Source organism: Erythrolamprus reginae, chromosome 2 (genome assembly GCF_031021105.1).
Source record: "Erythrolamprus reginae isolate rEryReg1 chromosome 2, rEryReg1.hap1, whole genome shotgun sequence".
In the NCBI taxonomy this organism is placed as follows: domain Eukaryota; kingdom Metazoa; phylum Chordata; class Lepidosauria; order Squamata; family Dipsadidae; genus Erythrolamprus; species Erythrolamprus reginae.
The window spans coordinates 171,869,820-171,890,985 of record NC_091951.1 but is presented as its reverse complement, the minus strand read 5'-3'; the positions used below and the strand labels follow the sequence as shown (position 1 = coordinate 171,890,985).

General features: G+C 41.9%; 1 protein-coding gene across 1 annotated transcript; it reads right to left on the bottom strand.

Annotated features, from left to right (window-relative positions):
* Nucleotides 1-1,696: 1,696 nt before the first annotated feature.
* Nucleotides 1,697-20,140, bottom strand: BLOC1S1 (biogenesis of lysosomal organelles complex 1 subunit 1). The gene is made up of 4 exons (XM_070740434.1): nt 19,605-20,140; nt 15,456-15,528; nt 5,234-5,366; nt 1,697-2,184 (listed from the first exon to the last, which is right to left on the bottom strand). Exons 1-4 carry the CDS (start codon nt 19,663-19,665, stop codon nt 2,074-2,076), a joined length of 378 nt encoding a protein of 125 aa, XP_070596535.1. The 5' UTR covers nt 19,666-20,140; the 3' UTR covers nt 1,697-2,073.
* Nucleotides 20,141-21,166: the final 1,026 nt, after the last annotated feature.

The following is a 21,166-nucleotide window of genomic DNA, read 5'->3' as shown; positions in this document are numbered from 1 at the left end:
GTATCTTGATTTGGTAATATTGTGTTAATTGGAAAGAACAATGATGTAACAAAAGGCCCACTTAAGCCAAAAGTTACAGATAAGGAAGAAAGGAAGATAAATGGTTTAAATCGGGTCTTCAAACTTGGCAACTACAAGACGTGTGGACTTCAACTCCCAGAATTCTCCAGCCAGCTATTCTGGCTGAGGAAGCCTAAGAGTTGAAGTCCACAAGTCTTAAAGTTGCCAAGTTTGAAGACCTCTGATTTAAATTTTTACAGCCAGACTCTGCCCCAAGTTAGGGTGTCTCAGTGTTGTAAGAAATGTAACAAGAAGTACTGTATTATCGCGATTGTGATGGGCAGGAAACAAATTTAACAAATAATGATGATTAACTCAAAAGCACCCCAAGTTTTGCAACTACAAAAGCAGATGGAAGGTGCATGAGATCAGGAAAAGAGAACATTTGCTAGCTGAAGCCAGAGGTGGAACCGAATATACTAAAGTTGCCCAGGTTAGCCTGGTGCACCAGTTGCGGCCCTATTTGGACAGGGAGTCATTGCTCACAGTCACTCATGCCCTCATCACCTCGAGGTTTGATTACTGCAACGCTCTCTACATGGGGGTACCTTTGAAAAGTGTTCGGAAACTTCAGATCGTGCAGAATGCGACCGAGAGAGCCATCGTGGGGCTTCCTAGATTCGCCCACGTTTCTTCAACACTCCGCGGCCTGCACTGGCTGCCGATCGGTTTCTGGTCACAATTCAAAGTGTTGGTTATGACCTTTAAAGCCCTACATGGCATTGGGCCAGAATACATCCGGAACCACCTTCTATCGCACGAATCTCAGCGACCGATAAGGTCCCACAGAGTTGGCTTTCTCCGGGTCCCGTCGACCAAACAATGTCGTTTGGCGGGCCCCAGGGGAAGAGCCTTCTCTGTGGCGGCCCCGGCCCTCTGGAATCAACTCCCCCCAGAGATTAGAACGGCCCCCACCCTCCTTGTCTTTCGCAAATTACTCAAGACCCACCTTTGTCGCCAGGCATGGGGAAGTTAAGATATTCCTTCCCCTAGGCCATTACAAGTTATGCATGGTATGTTTGTGTGTATGTTTGGTTTTTATAATAAGGGTTTTTAGTTGTTTTATTAAATTGGATTGTTACATGTTGTTTTTTATCATTGTTGTTAGCCGCCCCGAGTCTGCGGAGAGGGGCGGCATACAAATCCAATAAATAAATAAATAAAAATAAATAAATAAACCCACCTGTGGAAATATGGGGAGCTTCCTTGAAAGGAGGATGTTTTCCTGGACCATATTAAATTATCCAGCCTCTTCCACCATAAAGGTAGTTGAAGGGAGAGGCAACACTCTAGAAATGGAAACTGAACACTCTGGGCATTCCATGTCACACCCCTCTTACCCAAGTATGTAGCACATGCTGAATTAAGGAGCGATTAGGACAAATTAAATCTGAGAAGGATTCCTTTGTTTAAAAGCTTGGAAAACATTGGGGGAGGATTTGAAAACTAAAAGAGGATGAAGAGGCCAGGCTGGGTGATCTTATGAGAAAAAGCTCCAGCCACACTAAAGTTCTCCCTCTTCAACCCATTCCTCTGTCCGAGGAAGAGAAAGCATCTTTCTGTCCTTTGTCAAGATGGGGTTAAGCAGCTGATAGAACCAAGACCCCCTTCCAATGACTCACACCAACACTTGTAATGTAATTAAGCCACCTGCTTTTATTTCATTATTTCCAAATTCATAGCACAGATATATCCAGCTTGCATGGAAAAAGCATGGCTTCTTTTCCTTTCCTTGTGGGTATGTGCACTTCCATGCCGGTCTGTTTCATGATTTCTCCCAGCTGGAGGCTGCCCATGGATACTCAGCCAAAGCGGAAAGGCCCAGCAGTACCGTTTATGCCATCTAGATGGGCCCGGGAGGGGAGGGGGAAAAAGCTTACTCAGTGCTGCAGAAAAACAGTAAGCGAACTAGAGGAAGAGGTTGCAGGCAAGGACTCTGCCATGACACTCCTTCAGTTGGCAACGCAGCACGAGAGATGCAATTCTGGTGAACAAGACAATCTGGCCTCGGGATCAGGAAGTGGAAGGCTGCAGCTGCCCTTTGTAAACATATTCCAGAGCGGTGGCAATGGTCCGCATGTCCATCTCGATACTCCGTGCCCAGTTCTCCACATCCCCAATTTCCTGCCGAGAGAGAAAAGTCAAGATCAAACCCCTGTTCTTTGGCTTCTCAAATCCAGGCATGTCTGGGCCTAATTTTCTAGAGCATCCTTCTGCACTGAGAGTGAAATAATTTTAGATGAATTCAAGGGTAATATATGGGGAAACAATTTGCCATTTTAACGAAAGACCTTTGCTAGCCCTTATCTCTTTCACTAAATACAATCATCACAATTACGATGAATCACGACTTGAACTATCTTGCCTTGCATGTAATGAGTCTCTCATATATTGTTTCACCTTTTAAGTTGCATTACTGAAATAAATGAACTTTTGCACGACATTCTAATTTTTTGAGTTTACACTAAAAGGCTCAAACAGTCTTTCATTTGTTTGTCTACTAGACTCTATCTATCTATCTATCTATCTATCTATCTATCTATCTATCTATCTATCTATCTATCATCTATCTCTATCTATCATCTATCTATCTATCTATCTATCTATCTATCTATCTATCATCTATCTATCTATCTATCTATCTATCTATCTATCTATCATCTATCTATATCTATCTATCTATCTATCTATCTATCTATCTATCTATCTATCTATCTATCTATCTATCTATCATCTATCTCTATCTATCATCTATCTATCTATCTATCTATCTATCTATCTATCTATCTATCATCTATCTATCTATCTATCTATCTATCATCTATCTATATCTATCTATCTATCTATCTATCTATCTATCTATCTATCTATCTATCTATCTATCTATCTATCTATCTATCTATCTATCTATCTATCTAAACATAGAAGACTGACGGCAGAAAAAGACCTCATGGTCCATCTATCTGCCCTTATACTATTTCCTGTATCTTACAATGGATATATGTTTATTCCAGGCATGTTTAAATTCAGTTACTGTGGATTTACCAACCACGTCTGCTGGAAGTTTGTTCCAAGGATCTACTACTCTTTCAGTCAAATAATATTTTCTCATGTTGCTTTTGATCTTTCCGCCAACTAACTTCAGATTGTGTCCCCTTGTTCTTGTGTTCACTTTCCTATTAAAAACACTTCCCTCCTGAACCTTATTTAACCCTTTAACATATTTAAATATTTTGATCATGTCCCCCCTTTTCCTTCTGTCCTCCAGACTACACAGATTGAGTTCATTAAGTCTTTCCTGATCTATCTATCTATCTATCTATCTATCTATCTATCTATCTATCTATCTATCTATCTATCTATCTATCTATCATCTACCTACCTACCTAGCTATCTATCCTTTCCCTCCCTGCCATTTAGGATGAAGGATGTACAGATACAAATTCCACAAATGCACATAGATCATCTTTGTCCTTTTTACAGAACCAATAGCTTGAGAAACCTATGACCAGTAGATGGTGCTCTCCCATTACGCCCAGGATTAATCACAGCTTGACAAAACAACAAATACCATTTGAGAGATCAAGTTAATATTGTTTGGGTAGCGAGTTGCTGACAGTTAACTTTAAATAAAAAAGTAACTACACCTGCTCTTCTCAGATGTCCCAGGTTGTTGATCAATGCCCAGTATGCCACCGCAGAACCAGAGGGCACACAAGGGTCAAAGGTGCCATTTTAAATGGGATGTTGCATCAGATTTTTGAGAAATCATAGCATAATTTATACTCAAAGACTGGACAGGGGAGACTGTCTTGTTGAAATGCGTGCTATTCTGTTCCCCTTCTGGAATTGCCTCTTCTTTTGTATCTGTGAACTGATGCTGAACCCACCTGTGATTTTCCCTTATTCCCACTCACCAAGCCCAGCCCAGTCCTTTAAGGCTGAGCTAGAAGAGGCACCATAATACACAACTCAAAAAAATAAAGGGAACACTTAAACAACACAATATAACTCCAAGTAAATCAAACTTCTGTGAAATCAAACTGTCCACTTAGGAAGCAACACTGATTGACAATCAATTTCAATTCAATTCAATTTCAATTTATTAGATTTGTATGCCACCCTTCTCCGAAAACTCGGGGCGGCTCACATGCCGTTGTGCACATTCAACTTTGTAAAGAACAAAGTATCCAATGGGAATATTTCATTCATTCAGATCTAGGATGTGTCCTTTGAGTGTTCCCTTTATTTTTTTGAGCAGTATATATGAACCATTGTTTCAAGTTTCAAGTTTTATTGGATTTATATGCCGCCCCTCTCCGAAAACTCGGGGCGGCTAACAACAATCATAAACAATATACAATAATAATCCAATACTAAAAGCAAATTAAAACCCCTTAATATATAAAAACCAAACATACATACAAGCATACCATATATACAGTTGTAACGGCCTAGGGGGAGAAAAAGTCTTAATTCCCCCATGCCTGGCGGCAGAGGTGGGTTTTAAGTAGCTTACAAAAGGCAAGGAGGGTGGGGGCAATTCTGATCTCTGGGGGGGAGTTGGTTCCAGAGGGACGGGGCCGCCACAGAGAAGGCTCTTCCCCTGGGTCCCGCCAAGTGGCATTGTTTAGTTGACGGGACCCGGAGAAGACCCACTCTGTGGGACCTAACTGGCCGCTGGGATTCATGCGGCAGAAGGCGGTCCCTGAGGTAATCTGGTCCGGTGCCATGAAGGGCTTTATAGGTCATAACCAACACTTTGAATTGTGATCGGAAACTGATCGGCAACCAATGCAGACTGCGGAGTGTTGGTGTGACACGGGCATATTTAGGAAAGCCCATGATAGCTCTTGCAGCTGCATTCTGCACGATCTGTAGTTTCCGAACACTTTTCAAAGGTAGCCCCATGTAGAGAGCGTTACAGTAGTCGAGCCTTGAGGTGATGAGGGCATGAGTGACTGTGAGCAGTGACTCCCGGTCCAGATAGGGTCGCAACTGATGCACCAGGCGAACGCCCCCCTCGCCACAGCTGAAAGGTGTTTCTCTAATGTGAGCTGTGGATGGAGGAGGATGCCCAAGTTGCGAACCCTCTCTGAGGGGGTCAATGATTCTCCCCCCAGGGTGATGGACGGACAGATGGAATTGCCATTCATACAGGCCCTGTGCTCACCTTCAGTGCTTGATTGAAGTTTTCTACCATGCTGATCCACTGGCCTGTTTGCTTGGCAAACTGTGCAGCTTGGATCTGCAGTGTCTTCACCTCGTGGTCCAGCTTCCTTTGGTTCACATAAGCCTGGGCCACCCTGGGAATGAGAGGCTCGGTCATTCTTTAAGACAACAAGAGGAACAGAACAGGGTTCCCTTCTCTAAGCCCTCTGTCGTTCTATTTTCTGTTCAAACTTTTCTCTGTACTATGTAAGTAACTTCCCAGCTCAGAAGACGCTAATCCCAGGGGCAGAGACAGGCGCTGGGAGCTTGTAGCCGGATAAATTCCCAAGGATATAGAAGATTAAGTATCTAAGCAACATCTGGCAGTCATTTATATATATGAGGAGCATCTGGATCCATTTGTGAATAAGGCAAAGTCAGGTGAAAAATTCAGCATGGTAAGGAGGCTGAGCCACTTTGAGTTGAAGAAATTGCCCAAAGAAGGGCAGATATAGCAATAGTAATAGCACTTACATATACAGTGGTACCTCGAGATACGACTTTAATTCGTTCCGGACCTGCGCTCTTAAGTCGAGCAGCTCTTATCTCGAACGACTTTTCCCCATAGGAATTAATGTAAATAATTTTAATTGGTTCCAGCCCTCAAAAAACTCACAAAGTTAGTCTAAATTATGCAAAAAGACATTGCAAGAATAAATGTAACTTTACTTATTAATAAGATGATAAGCTGAGAGCTTTCCTTCCCTTCCTCTTTTTACCCAAAACAATCAACATGGCAAACTTTTATTTTTATTCATTAAACTGTAGTTATTTATTCAACTTCACTGCCACCCAATCCTGTGGAGGGAGGAAAGAAGGGAGGAAGGAAAAGGAAAGCAAGAAATGGAGGGAGGAAAGGAAGGAAGGAAAGAAAGGAAGGAAGAAAGGAAGAAAGGAAGAAAGGAAGAAAGGAAGGGTGAAGGGACAGGAACAGAGGAAGGAAGCAAGGAAACTTATGAAAGGGGAGAGTAACTTCACTGCCACCCAATCCTGTAGAGGGAGGAAAGAAGGGAGGAAGGAAAAGGAAAGCAAGAAATAGAGGAAGGGAAGGTAAAAGAGAGAAAGAAAAAGAGCAAGAAAGAAAGCAAGCAAGAGAGAAAGAAAGAAAATGAAAGAGAAATAAAAATAGAGAGGGAGAATGAAAGAAATGGAAGGAGGGAAGGAAGGAGAGAAAGCAAGAGAAAGAAAGAAAGAGAAAGAAAGAAAGAAAGAAAGAAAGAGAAAGAAAGAAAGAAAGAGAAAGAAAAAAGAATGAAAGAGCAAGAGAGCAAGAGAGAAAAAGAAAGAGAGAAAGAAAGAAAGAAAGAAAGGCAACTTCAAAGAAAGGCTCACTGAGCATCTCTCACTCTCTCTCTCTTTCTATCCCTCTCTCTTTCTCTCCCCCCTCTCCCCCCCTTTCCCTCTCTCTTTCTCTCTCTCCCTCTCTCTTTCTCTCCCCCCACTCCCCCCTTTCCCTCTCCCCCCCCAGGCCGGCAGCGATGTTTTAAAACAGCCGCGCCGTTTGCGAGCTAACTCCTGAGGTGCGGAAGTTCGCCTTTGGCGTTTGGGCCACTTGGAATGTGAAATTCAAAACAGCGTTCGGATCCCCCCACCCCCAGCAGAAGCCAAGGACCCCCAGAGTGGGGCAGCAGGGGAGGCGACCGCCTCTCCACTCACCAAGTGCCGGGATACGAGCCGAGAAGAGCCGGGCTGGCTTACTTTCCTTCCTTCCCGCGTTGATGCAGAGCCACTCGAACAAAGCGTCACGCCCCCCTGACGCTTTTGGCGGCAAAAGAGCCCAGCGTCGCTTCGGAAGCCGCCGAAAGCATCAGAGGGGCGCGACGCTTTGTTCGAGTGGCTCTGCATCAGCGCGGGAAGGAAGGAAAGTAAGCCAGCCCGGCTCTTCTCGGCTCGTATCGCGGAGAGGGGCGGCATACAAATCCAAGTAATAAATAAAATAAAATAAAAAAATGTCTCTCCTCTCCCAGCTCTTATCTCGAGTAGCTCTTAAGTCGAGCAGCTCTTATGTCGGGGTTCCACTGTATACCGCTTCACAGTGCTTTTACAGGGCTTTATATACAGCTTTACAGTGCTTTAAGAGGTTTTACACTGTCAGCATATTGTCCCCAACAACCTGGACCCTCATTTTACCAACCTTGGAAGGATGGAAGGCTGAGCCAAACCTGACCCTGGTAAGATTCGAACTGCCAAAGTGGGAATAAGGGATATAAGGGAAGGTCAAAATAAGAAGAGGTTGTGATGAAGAGGAAAAACCAAGCAACCTGCAAACTTTATTTCTCTATGTCAGTGTTTCCCAACCTTGGCAACTTGAAGATATCTGGACTTCAACTCCCAGAATTCCCCAGCCAGCGAACACTGCTCTATGTCACCAATGTTGACATATAGAAATAAAGTCATTGTGAGAATTCCTTTCGCTGCCTATTTTTAGAAAGCAAATTTTCCAGATTGAATCTGTTCCAGGAAACTATGATATCCTTCCTGTATAAATTGTAGCTTCTGATAACGCATCGTCTCAAACCTTTCCCAGCAGGAGATAAGTGACTTGTTCTGTTATGTCTCAATAAATGAACAGGAATGCTTCTCCCGCTTCACTGAATGGTGAACATTCCCAACTAATACGGGTCTCTCTTGCAGGCGGAGGGTTACAAGGCAGAGAAACAGAACACATCAAGGCAGCACTTTAGAAACATAGAAACATGGAAGTCTGACGGCAGAAAAAGACCTCATGGTCCATCTAGTCTGCCCTTATACTATTTTCTGTATTTCATCTTAGGATGGATATATGTTTATCCCAGGCATGTTTAAATTCAGTTACTGTGGATTTACCTACCACGTCTGCTGGAAGTTTGTTCCAAGCATCTACTACTCTTTCAGTCAAATAATATTTTCTCATGTTGCTTTTGATCTTTCCGCCAACTAACTTCAGATTGTGTCCCCTTGTTCTTGTGTTCACTTTCCTATTAAAAACACTTCCCTCCTGGACCTTATTTAACCCTTTGACCTATTTAAATGTTTCGATCATGTCCCCCCTTTTCCTTCTGTCCTCCAGACTATACAGATTGAGTTCATTAAGTCTTTCCTGATACGTTTCATGCTTAAGACCTTCCACCATTCTTGTAGCCTTTCAAAGTGGAGAGTCACCACTTTCAAAGTGAAAGTCACCACTTTCAAAGTGGAGAGATGCTACTGAGTAAACTTTACTTTGTGGAACTAAAAACCAGGGGTGAAACCCTCGCAGTTCGCTCGTGCCTGTCCGTCGTAAGAGAGCCAGTCACGAAGGGAGCACTAAGCTCCTCCCACCCACCCGGATACCGTCATTTAGCTTCTTTTACTTTCTGCACATGCACACAGGATAAAAGAACTCAAGTGGTGACATTTGTGCAAGTGGGAGGAGCCTCCCAGTCCTTCCGCGACCAGCTCTCTGATGACTGACAGGCATGAGCGAACCACGAGCATTTCACCCCTGCTAAAAATTCTGAGGCTCTCTACAAATTTTTTGTCAGCTGCCTAAGAGGAATGTTAGGTATACAGTGCATTTGGTTTACTTTAAAATCTTCAATCACTCAAGCAAGTGTTCCTCAAATAGTGGGTGGCCTCCCTCCCCAGGGGGGAGCACAGAGCGATGGCGGGGTGGTAGTGGTACATAACCCTGGGGAACGTGCTTTTTTTGCTGCAAGGAGTAGGGGGTTTTTGCACCGAACAATAGCACACAGCACAGAGTAGGAAGTAGGAAGTGCATATAACAAACCCTTAAGAGACACCATGGAAAAATATTTAACAGGGATGAAAAGAAAGGAGGAGAGAGGGGGAGATAATGAGACTAATGTAAGTCTCCCGAGAGCTAAGACAAAGAAATATGACAAAGTGTATGTAGTGCTTGGCTTCACTGTGACTATGGTGGGGGACAAGGAAAGACTTCTATGTTTACTATGTCTAAAAATGTTGGCAGCAGACAGCATGAAGCCAAATGAATTAAGCTATCACTTAAACACATTACACCTCAATCATGCTGATAAGCCGCTTGAGTTTTTTCAGCGAAAATGTGCCGAATATTACAAACAATCGTCCCGACGGAGAGTTGGGGGGGGCATGAAATGTTTATTTCCTCCCAGGGGGCAGGCATAAGGGCAGCATACAAATCTAAATAATAATAATAATAATAATAATAATAATAATAATAATAATAATAATAATAATAATAAAAAATAATAATAATAATAATAGAAAATAATTGAGAAACACTGGTTTAAGCTTATGTGAAGGATGTTTCAAAGACCAAACATTTGTACTGACTGTTACTGTGACCTGTTATACAATGATATTATGTTTAAAAGGCGAAGTGCTAGGCTAAGACTGACTTTGCAGGGTTGGATGAAGAAGGGTTTAAATGGCTGAAAGTGATTATCTGAGAAAGTTCTCCTGTAACTGCTCTTGTGAAAATTCAGGGTCAAACTTTTTTCTGTAACATTCCAGTTCTCTGGAAAATATTCTCCACTGAATTGAGGCATCTGCCCTTTTTAAATAGGCTTTTAGACTCTCTTATTTTTTAAATTCTACTGCGGATCTAAAGCACTATAAGATATCTCCATGATCACAAAAATATAAAGTAATCTGGTTGTCCCCAAAGAGTTTTTAGCAGCCTTTCATGAATCATTATTCTTGCCTGTAATGAACTAGGTCAGATGGCGAAACTATGGCACACATGCCACAAGGAAGTCATATTTGAAATTACTTTTCTTCATTTGCAACCCCTAAAAATTACAGTAAAAGATGGGAATATCCCAATCCCCTCAACTTTACAAGAGAGGATGATTTAGTTATTTATTCTCATTTTCCTTGCAAAAAACTTGGGGGATCTTGGATTATCTGAAAGGAATCTTTCCACTCAACATCTGAAATCAAATCTACAAATTAAAGCTATAGTAAAAGACTCTGAATATTACTAGGCTCTTTGGAAGAAGAAGAAAAAAATCTTTTGAGATGGATTTGTTAAGACCAAATGAAATGGTTTTTAACACTCAGCTGCAGGGGGCAGGACGGGTATTTGTTTGAGCCTTCCTTTCATTTGTTTTTCATTGTACCAATTTAAATCTTTACTGATTTTTCTTCACTGAAGTCGGTGGCCCACTAAATGGGAATGGATTGGAAAACACAAAATATGTATTGAAATAACTTGGGGGACTGATACAAGACAATATTTGTGGTTCAGGGTTGAACTTTGGGGTCCTTGGTACTCTCTGAGCTTGGTTGTTTTCTTATATATGTGTCATTACCCAACTAAATAACTTCATCAGTGTGAGAAGAAAGTGGGATTTCCTCTGTTATATTCTATCGTGTTTTCTCGAAAATAAGAGCCTATCCTATATTTTTTTGAACCCTAAAATAAGTGCTTGGCCTTATTGCCATGCACTCAAAAGCCCGATTGGGCTTATTATCAGGGGATAATGTCTTATTTTCAGCAAAACAGGGTAGTGGCTTGCACTCAGTGTTGGTTGGAGAGTGTTCTTGGTAGTTCCTTGATGAGACTGTTGTTTATTGTTACCTTGTTTGTCTGAGTTGGTAGTTATAACTTATGGAATTGTACCTTATTTGGTTGATTTTCTAATGAAAAATATCCATCTAATAATTTTATATACTAATCCATGTTTGGTATATGTGTTCCCCACCCCTCCACCCCCATAGGTGGGGCAACTGCTTTATTTCACTTCCATCCCATCTCACCCCCTTTAAAGGTCCTGAAAGCGTTTCAGAATGGATTATTTGTTGAAAAAATCCATTAAAATTATTTTTGTGGCTATAGAAATTAAAACATGATAGTGTTCTAACATGTTCGAGTGAAAGAAAAGTGTTGCCCTGCATAAAAAGGAAGTTTTTAAAAAGTTGCAAGCATACACTAAAAATAACTTATAGCTGCCTTGATGAGGAAAGGGATTATGAATACAATATTATTCTTAAGGGAATGCTTTTAAAGCTAAGATAATGTCATTTGAGCTTTTTAGAAACGGGAGGAAATTACTTTCTCATGACATTGCAACACTGAGTACCAGATAGACAAATAGTTCTTTAAATATACTGGAACAATTAATGATGTCTTGGACTAACTGGATTTTGTGAAATAAAACGGAGAGATAAACTAGAGATATTTTAAGACTGAGAAATAGTAAAAGTTTTAGGGCATCCTTCCACAAGGTAACGCAAAACAAAAGAGTAATGCTTCTGTTGCATTGCCTTCAACTCTCGGTAGCTTCATGTAGACATATGGTTTTCTTGGCATCAGTATGGAAACAAGTCTACTATTCATCAGTAATAGTGAAAACATCTGTAGACAATTGATGAGCAGGGCATACCTGGAACTAGTGGTCAGGATGAGTAAAAGGTGAAGGCCAAAAGACAGAGAAGTATTGGTAGTGTGTGTGAGAGAGAGGATGATCCTTCTCTCCTTGATTCCAAGGGGATGGAAATGAATTGGATAGCATTAGTAAATTGGGTCAAGAAGACTCTGAACTATAAAATGAAATATAGCAATAGCACTTAGACTTATATACCACTTCACAGTGCTTTCCAGCCCTCTCTAAGCAGCTTACAGAGTCAGACTATTGCCCCCAACAATCTGGGTCCTCATTTTACCCACCTTGGAAGGATGGAAGGCTGAGTCAACCTTGAGCCTGGTGAGATTTGAACCGCCAAATTGCAGGCAGCCGGCATCTGATATTCCTGTACAAGTTCTGTCCTTGTGACCTGCTGTCGCTATTAATAGAGAATGTGACAGAAGGCGAAGGCAACTCTTTACTGATTCCCAGGGTAAATTCTCCCGTACTATTTGCGGGAATGGGAAGAGAAGTGGGCGAATTTCCTCGGTGACTTGTTGACTGATCTTGGTAAGATGCCAGGCCCATCTTCAGATGAAGGAAGGGAGGATTATTATTTCCCACCCATAACAACCTCTCTGGCTCATCTTCCTACAAGGGAGAGGAGTGTTGTTCTGATAGGGAAGGTGAAATAAAGAAATTCAGAGCTGATCTTGAAGAAGGTATGAAGAGCCAGTTATGCAGAGACTTGGACATGCATTGCACACTTCAGCAACTGAAGCACAGGTGAGAAAGAAAGTCAAAATAATCCCGCCTTGATTTTCTCCAACATAAGGAGGGATAGAGAGAAACTTTGACCGGTTTTCGGGATTCTGTTATTGTTGTCCACAATAATAAAGCAACATTCTTAAGGATGATTCCTGCTGCTTCTGTTTCTTGACCTGGTTTGTCTGGAAGGGCTCATACGTCTCCCACTACTGACCTTAGCTAGTATTATAGTAAGATGAAAAATCTTACTATGGCATCGGACCAGGATATCTCAGGGACCGCCTTCTGCCGCACAAATCCCAGCGATCGGTTAGGTCCCACAGAGTTGGCCTTCTCCGGGTCCCATCAACTAAACAATATCCTTTGGCGGGACCCAGAAGAGCCTTCTCTGTGGTGGCCCCGACCCTCTGGAACCAGCTCCCCCCAGAGATTAGAACTGCCCCCACCCTCCTTGCCTTTCGTAAAGTTCTTAAGAGCCATCTCTGCTGTCAGGCATGGGGGAACTGAGACATCTCCCCCGGGCCTATACAGTTTATACATGGTATGTTTGTGTGTATGTTTTCTTTTAATAATGGGGTTTTTAGTGTTTTTTAAATTATTAGATTTGTTCTTTTATTGTCTTTGTTATTGTTGTGAGCCGCCCCGAGTCTACGGAGAGGGGCGGCATACAAATCTAATAAATAATAATAATAAATAATAAAAATATTGGAGAAGTCCATGTGGCTTGACCATGGTGTAGACAAGGAAATCCTGCTTTCTACTCCATGTTTAAAGGTACTACCATGTTTTCCCCAAAATAAGACCATGTCTTGTATTTTTTTTAAACTTGGACTTATTGCCATGCATTCAAAAGTCTGATTGGACTTATTATCGGGGGATGTCTTATTTTGGGGGAAAATATTGTAATGAGGAAGATAAATATGGGAAAACACTCAGGCTACAGCTACTTTTATGTTCCAATATCAGGCTCTCATACGTTTGTATGGTAAAAAGTTATAACAACAAAAATAGTCATTGCAAACAGAGTTCGATGCCGCATTTCTTGGGGGGAAACCTACACAAGGCTTACGTAATCATTTGTCCCAGGGAATTTCTAGGGATCTGTGGTCTGTTGAAAGCCTCTAGGGAAATTTAGCCTGAAGAATAAAATGATAATTCCCACTCTCATCCATTAACCACAAAACTAAATGGCGCCAGCAATTGTGGGAGCTTGTCAAGGACAGAAGTCCTGCTACCAAATGTTGCAGCTTCTGCTTCCCAATGTAAATAAACATTTCAGGCTAGAGGGTGATTTTGTTTCAGTCCCGTCTTCTTTCAAAATAATTGCTGCATAAAAGGGTGCAGAGTGTGATACAGGCCACAAAGGGTTAACAGGAAACCGCATCCTTCCAATTAGCATTTCAGACCTTGCTGAAACATATAACTTTTGCCTTAGATCAGGGGGTGTCCAACCTCAGCAATGTTAAGACGTGTGAATGGAACTGGTTGGTTGGTGAATTCTGGGAGCTGAACTCCACAGGCCTTAAAAGTGGCCAAGCTTTAGATGTTCTTACGTTATATGAATATTATTCCTCTAAGATTTTTCCATCATACTGAGGCTAAAAACCTACTTATAACCCAATTACTTAAAATCTATTGGAAGAGGATGAAAAGTCATAAATTTCATCAATTTAAGTCTGAAATGGAGTGTTCAGGTGTGATCCCCCCCCCCGCCTCTGTTTTAACAAGAAACTTAACAAGTGATCAAAAATGAATCATGGGTAACACAGAAGAGATCAAGGAAAGAAATATTAACGTGATACTTAAACTATAGAAGTCAGTGTTTTAAATTGTAATTTTGTGTCTTATTTATCTAATCAATTTATACGTGCGATTCTGGACAGCTCACAATGCATTAAACACCATGGGGAAAAATGTTATCAATGAAACATAGTGTGCCAAAGCTAAAGCAATAAAACTAGTCCACACGGCTAAGACAACTGTGGTGAAGATCCTGGAGACAACTATAAAACAGTTATAGAAAAGATTGTTATAGAAAGAGAGGTTGTTTCCCATCTGCATTCTTCTATGCTGCCACAGGAATTCTATAAAGCTATTTTTGTTAACGTGCAACAAATGGCGAGAATCACATTAAGTATTTATTTACATAGAGCTGTGAAGTTTAGAGCTCATTACACTATTCAGGCATACTCAGGAAAGTCCTGTATTATTTTTGGAATTGGGTGAGATAAAGCTGAGTGGCTTGTCATATGCATATGCTATGTTTATAATCAAGGCAGGAAGATTGAACTGCTCTGTCCAGAGATTCCATCCTTCACATTACTGGCTCTTATTCCCTTATAAGGGAACAATTCAGGAACCTAAAGGTGTAAAATAATGTTGTCCTTTTCTGCAACCTCAATCTTCTGCCATTTGATTCTCCTCCTGCCCCAGAAATAAAAGTGGGTTATTAATTAATTTTTCAGTAAGTCTGCCCAAAGCACATTCAATTTCCCTCGGTTAAGAACTTTACTCCATGAATGCAAAGTGGGTTTTCTTTGTTGAAATGAAGAACTGATTTGCCTCCATAAAGTGCGTTCCAGCCTCAACAAAATTTTGCAGCAACTGACCGCAGCTTCCTAAAGAGAGAAGCCTTGAATGAAGGTGTTTGCTGTTAGAAGTGACAAGGGATCACTTCCTGAAGCAGCTTCAAAGAGCGGATTCACCCAAATACTCCTTAAAGCAAAGCATCTTTTTGAAAGTTTGCATAGAAACCTTATATTTTGGCAATACAAATTTCAAATAGGAGGAAAGAGCCAGATGGAAAAATATTCAAATTCCCATTTGATGAAGGGCATCATAGATGGATATATTAAAATATCAGTTTGATTTTAAATCATGTCCTGGATAACCAGTATCCATGTCATGCAATTTGATAGGTATTTCATATAGTTTCAATCACTCCTAACTAGATCCGGCCGAAGATATGAATACTTTTTTTATCTTTTCTATGGGGTTTTTAAACTGTTGTTATATTATTTTTTTATATGTTGTACACCGCCCAGAGTCCAGAAGGAGTTGGATGGCCTATAAATAAATAAATTAAATTGAATTCTCAATACTACTTACCCCACATTTAGATGATCAACAAGGGCTTCTGTTAAACAAGTTGCTGCAGCAATAGCTTCTCGCCGCCGCCGTTCTAGAAAGAAAAGCAAATGTCTCTTCTATGATATCATTAAAGTCAACATGTCTGCGAAATGACTCTACATCACATTTCTTGGCAGAGCTTTGCTGTTATGTCCTTCCTCTCACTGTACATTAAATCAGTGTTTCCCAACCTTGGCAACTTGAAGATATCTGGACTTCAACTCCCAGAATTCCCCAGCCAGCATTCGCTGGCTGGGGAATTCTGTTAGTTGAAGTCCACATATCTTCAAATTGCCAAGGTTGGGAAACACTGCATTAAATGATCTGTTTGGAATATTAAGATTCCTTGCTTAGTAGAGCATTAATTTTGCATAATACCCCTCTCAATAATTTAAGACAGGCTTCAACCTCCTACCTCCCTGACCATGGCAGGAACATGCCTCGGGAATTCTTTTATTTTAATGCCACGTCCCCATGATATTCTTTCTTTCCTCAGCTCACTTCTGAAACAGTTCAAAGCCAACTTTAGTTGATCTATTCTGGTTGTAAACTAGTGGATTCTCCCACAAAGTTAATCAAACATATTACCGCTTATTTAATCAAACCCAGCAGTTTCATGTAGATATTAAATAGCAGTGGGGAGAGGACCGATCCCTGAGGAACTCCACAAGGAAGGGACTTTGGAGTCGACCTCTGACCCCGACTGCATTTGACCGGAGAGGTAGGAGGAGAACCACCGCACAACAGTGCCTCCCACTCCCAGCCCCTCCAGTCGGCGCAGAGGGATACCATGGTCAATGGTATCAAAAACCACTGAGAGATTAAGAAGCACCAGGATAGAGGATAAACCCCTATCCTGGGCCCACCAGAGATCATCCATCAGCATGGCCAAAGCAGTTTCTGTCCTGTAGCCGGGCCTGAATCCTGACTGTGAGCAAAGTTAGGGACATGGTTGGCTTCCACATTGACTTTGTTTGTCAAGAGGATGCAAAAGGAGATCACATGACGACACCGGGACTCTGAAACCATCATAAATATGAAATACAGTAGTCCCTCACCTATCTATCGCTGGTGTTACGTTCCAGACCTGGCCGCGATAGGTGAAATCCGCGATGGGGAATTTATCGACTGATAGTACTTATTTAAGTATTTATATTGTAATTGTTTGGTAAGTTTTCATTGTTTTAAGTGTTTATAAACCCTTCCCACACAGTATTTATTTTAGATACAGTATTTAAATACAGTATTTACAATTTTAGATATATTTTTTAAGGGGAAAAACCTGCCGATCGAGTTCGGCTGGCTGTTTAAATCTGCCGATCGACTTCCTCAGAAACCCGCGATGAAGTGAAGCCGCAGTAGGTGAAGCGCGGTATAGCGAGGGACTACTGTAGTTGTCAACCATCCGAATGTAAATCACTTTAGCAGGGGGATAAAGCAATAGTCATAAATGTGAAAAATGGTCACAAGGCACTTTTCTTTCCAGTCCCTTTTTTCAATTTCAAACAGTCTCTAAATGAACTGTGGTAAGTCGAGGACTAGCTGTACTTAGTGAAGAGGGCAGGTCATGTTTCTCTCTATTCTGTATTCAGAGTCAATAATGTATCCGTGAGATGGGTGGCATACAAATTTAATAGATAAATAACGTCCCTTGGACGTTCCGAACTGCTACAAGTCAAGAAGACAGAATTTAATTTAATTTAATTTAATTGACTTACATGCTGCCCAGAATTGGCTTCGCGGCCAGTACTGCCATTCCTCTTGTGCAAGCCTAATAAAAGAAGCAGCCCACTACTGTGTTTCCTGAAAATAAGATCCTTCCTTATATTTTTCTGAACCCCAAAATCGGTGCTTGGCCTTATTGCCAGGCACTCAAAAGCCCGATTGGGCTTATTATCAGGGGAGGTCTTATTTTGGAGAAAATAGGCTACCGACAGACCCTTCCTGCATTTCCTCTCTGCCCGAACCTATGGCCTGCTGTATTTTTACTCGTGGGTTTAGCCTCCTTTCAGACCATAAGAGATCATGGGGCTGTGAAATTCAAGCAGTTTATGCCTTCAAAACGTTGAGCGTTGTGTACGAGTATAGATAGTCCTCAACTTTGTGAATTAGCCTGATAGTGCCTGGCTAGGGTCGCTCTGGGGCAGGGTTCTCCAACCCCTTGACAACTTTAAGACTTGTGGGAGTTGAAGTGCACATATCTTTAAAACTTGTCCTCAACAGTTCATTTAACAACTGTTCAAAGTTACAATGGAAAAAAATGACTTATGTTTATCTTTTGAGAATGTTAGAAGTATCTGTTCTGTTCACAGAGGCTCCTCATAAACATGAATTTAAAAGAGAGTAGCCTGTTTTTTACAATTTGGTGAGAACACTGCATGTAGTTCCTGACTACATTTGTTTACATAAGCATTTGAAATTACAATGGCACTGAAAAAAGTGACTTATACCATTTCTCACACACAACCACTGCAGTATCCACATAGTCATGGGATCAAAAATCAGATGCTTGAAAACTGGTATGTATTTACAATGGTTAGAGTGTCCTGGCCTCACGCAATCCGCTTTTGTGACCTTCTGATAAGCAAAATCAATGGGGAAGCCAGATTCACTTAACAACCAGGCTATTAAATTATCAACCATTGTGATTCACTTAACAACTGTGTCAAGGAAGATCGTAAAATGGAGCAAACTCATTTAACAAATATTCTGACTTGACAACAGAAATTTGGGGTCAATTGAGGTCGTAAGGCAATGACTACCTCTACAGGTAGTCCTCTACTTACAAGTTCACTCAGTGACCGTCCAAAGTTACAATGGCACTGCAAAAAGTGACTCAAGACCATTTTCCACATGTTGTGATATCCCTGTGATTACATAATTTACATTCAGATGGTTGACAACAGACTCAAATTTATGACGGTTGCAGTGTCCCAGAGTCACGGGATCTTCTTTGGCGACCTACTGATGAGCAAAATCAATGGGGAAACCAGATTCACTTAACAACCTTACTAATTAAAAGAATTGCAGCGATTCGCTTCATAAATGCCTGCTGAGAAAACTCTCAAAACGGGGGGCAAAATTCACCAAACACCTTTCTCACATAGGAACATATACTTTGGGGGCTCAATTATGGTCGTAAGTCGAGGACTACCTGTGTTTGTTTATTAAGTATGTATGCTTCCCTTCTCATTCTCCAGAGCATGGGTCTCTAACCTTGGCAACTTTTAAGATTTGTGGACTTCAACTCCCAGAGTTCCTCAGGCTGAAGAACTCTGGGAGTTGAAGTCCACAAGTCTTTAAAGTTCACAAGTTGAACTCTGGGAGTTGAAGTCCACAAGTCTTAAAGTTTTAAACTTTATGACTTAAAGTAAGTCTTAAAGTCTTAAAGTTTTATTAATTGGATTTGTATGCCAATGTTGGAGACCCCTGCTTCAGAGCGACCCCTAGCCAGGCAGTATCATGCTAGTCCACATACACAAATACCCCCTGTGTTGAAACACACTTGTCCAATAAAGAATTTTATTCTATTCTTTAAAAAAAAAACCTATCATCCTTGGGAGGGTGGAAAAGGTTCTCCCAGGTGGGAGGTTCCAATGTAGTTTGAAGGCTTTGTTTTCCTGAGAATTACAGCCGCAGCCACGCTCAAATTACACTTCCAAAAAAGCGGGTTTTAAAAATTATTATTATTATTTTCACAAAAACAATAATACACAGCAAACGAGATTGATATGCTGGATTTGTATCACAATATCAGAAGTTATTAATTATTATTATTAGATGATGATGATGATGATAATAATGATGATGATGATGATGATGAAGAAGAAAGCATGAAGCCTGATACCATGGTCTTTCGAGACTGAAGGATGCCAATGCAATATTATTATTGCATCATCATCGTTGCTGTTTATTATTATTATTATTATTATTATTATTATTATTATTATTATTATTATTATTATTATTCTCTGCGCCACGAAAGCCTGGCCTCGTTACCACCCCCGATCCCGGCCCTCCTCTCCCCGCCACCTTGCGCTCCGAGAAGAGTTGAAAGGCGACGCGGCCTTTTGCAGGGGAGGGGTGCGGGTGGGGGCGTTGGGGAGCCGGGCATTTCCCCCCGCTCACCTTGCAGCTCCTTCCGCTCGCTCTGCTTGGCCTGGTGCTCCCGCAGCAAGCGGGAGAGCATGGCGAGCGGGCGAGCGAGCGAGCGAGCACCGCCCGAAGCGCCCGGTCTGCCCCTTCGGCCTTCCTTCCTTCCTCGTCAGATGACTCCGGCGCTCACGTGTGAGGAGTGCCGGGCGGTGCTGGGAAAGCGCGGTGCCGGCGAGAGTCTCTGTTTATGGAAGCTTTCTCCGCTCTTTCTGTCCGGTGGCTGGCTGCTCAGACGGAGGAGGTTGGTTGGGGAATGCTGCGTCGGTAGCACGTTTGCCAGTCACGCCGGTGTTATTAGCAGCAAAGGATTTCCCGCCTCTTTGAAGTGATTGTCATCGACTCTGACACTGCCAGCTCCTCTCTCTCTCTCTCTCTTCCCCCTCTCTCTTTACTTCTTCCTTCCTTTCTTTCTTCCTTTCTTCCTCTCTCCTTTCCCCTCCTCCCCTCCTCCCTCCTTTTCTCCTTTCCTTCCTTCCTTCTCTACTCCCTCCCTCCCTTTTTCCTTTCCCTCCCTCCCTCCCTCACTTCCTTCCTTCTTTCCTCCATCCCTCCCTCACTTTCCCCTCCCTTCCTCCCCTTCTTTCTTCCCTCCTTCCTTCTTCCCTCCCTCCCTTTTTCCCTTCCTTCCTTCCTCCCCTTCTTTCTTCCCTCCCTCCCCTTCTTTCTTCCCTCCTTCCTTCTTTCCTCCCTCCCCTCCCCTTCTTCCTTCCTTCCTTCTTTCCTCCCTCCCTCCCTTTTTCCTTTCCCTCCCTCCCTCACTTCCTTCTTTCCTCCCTCCCTCCCTTTCCCCTCCCTTCCTCCCCTTCTTTCTTCCCTCCTTCCTTCTTTCCTCCCTCCCTCCCTTTTTTATTTTATTTATTGGTTTTGTCCATTGCACAATGAGAGTTATATTGGATATACATATAGTAAATATATAATGAAGGTTATAGAGGATATACAGTACTCATAGTAAAATATATCTAAGAAAGAATAGAGGAGAAGAAATAGGAATAAAATATATCAGTGAAAGAATAGAATAAATACTGTATAGGAAAGAAGAATGGTATAGGAGATATAGGAGAGCAATAGGACAGGGGGCGGAAGGCACTCTAGTGCACTTATGCACACCCCTTACTGACCTCTTAGGAATCTGGAGAGGTCAACCATGGATAGTCTAAGGGTAAAGTGTTGGGGGTTTGGGGGTGACACTTCCCCAAACCCCCAGCACTTCTTTTCTCTTCTTTCTTTCCTTCCTTTCTTCCTTCCTTCTTTCCTTCCTCCCTCCCTCTCTCCCTCATCCAATGTAATGATAAGAATCAAGATATCTTCAGTTTTGGCATTCCTCTGCTTAGGTGACAAAAATTTATCTGAGGATGTATTGCTTTGTTTTATTTTATTTTGTGGGTATTTTTGTGGTGGTGATGGGAGTTTCAGTTAGAGTTGACACTTGGCAATTGTCTGGACTCAGTCCCTGCAATTTTCTTGGCAAGGTTTTCGCAGGTGATTTGCCCTTGCTTGCTTTACAGAACAGAGAGAGTGTGATTGGTCCAAGAGAG

Excerpts from the sequence above, each read along its gene's own strand:
- BLOC1S1 (XM_070740434.1), bottom strand. The coding sequence starts at position 19,665 with ATGCTCTCCCGCTTGCTGCGGGAGCACCAGGCCAAGCAGAGCGAGCGG. Across the intron at positions 15,529-19,604 it reads CGAGCGGAAGGAGCTGCAAG|AACGGCGGCGGCGAGAAGCT; the intron begins GTGAGCGGGGGG and ends TTTTCTTTCTAG. Across the intron at positions 2,185-5,233 it reads ACTTCAATCAAGCACTGAAG|GAAATTGGGGATGTGGAGAA; the intron begins GTGAGCACAGGG and ends CTCTCTCGGCAG.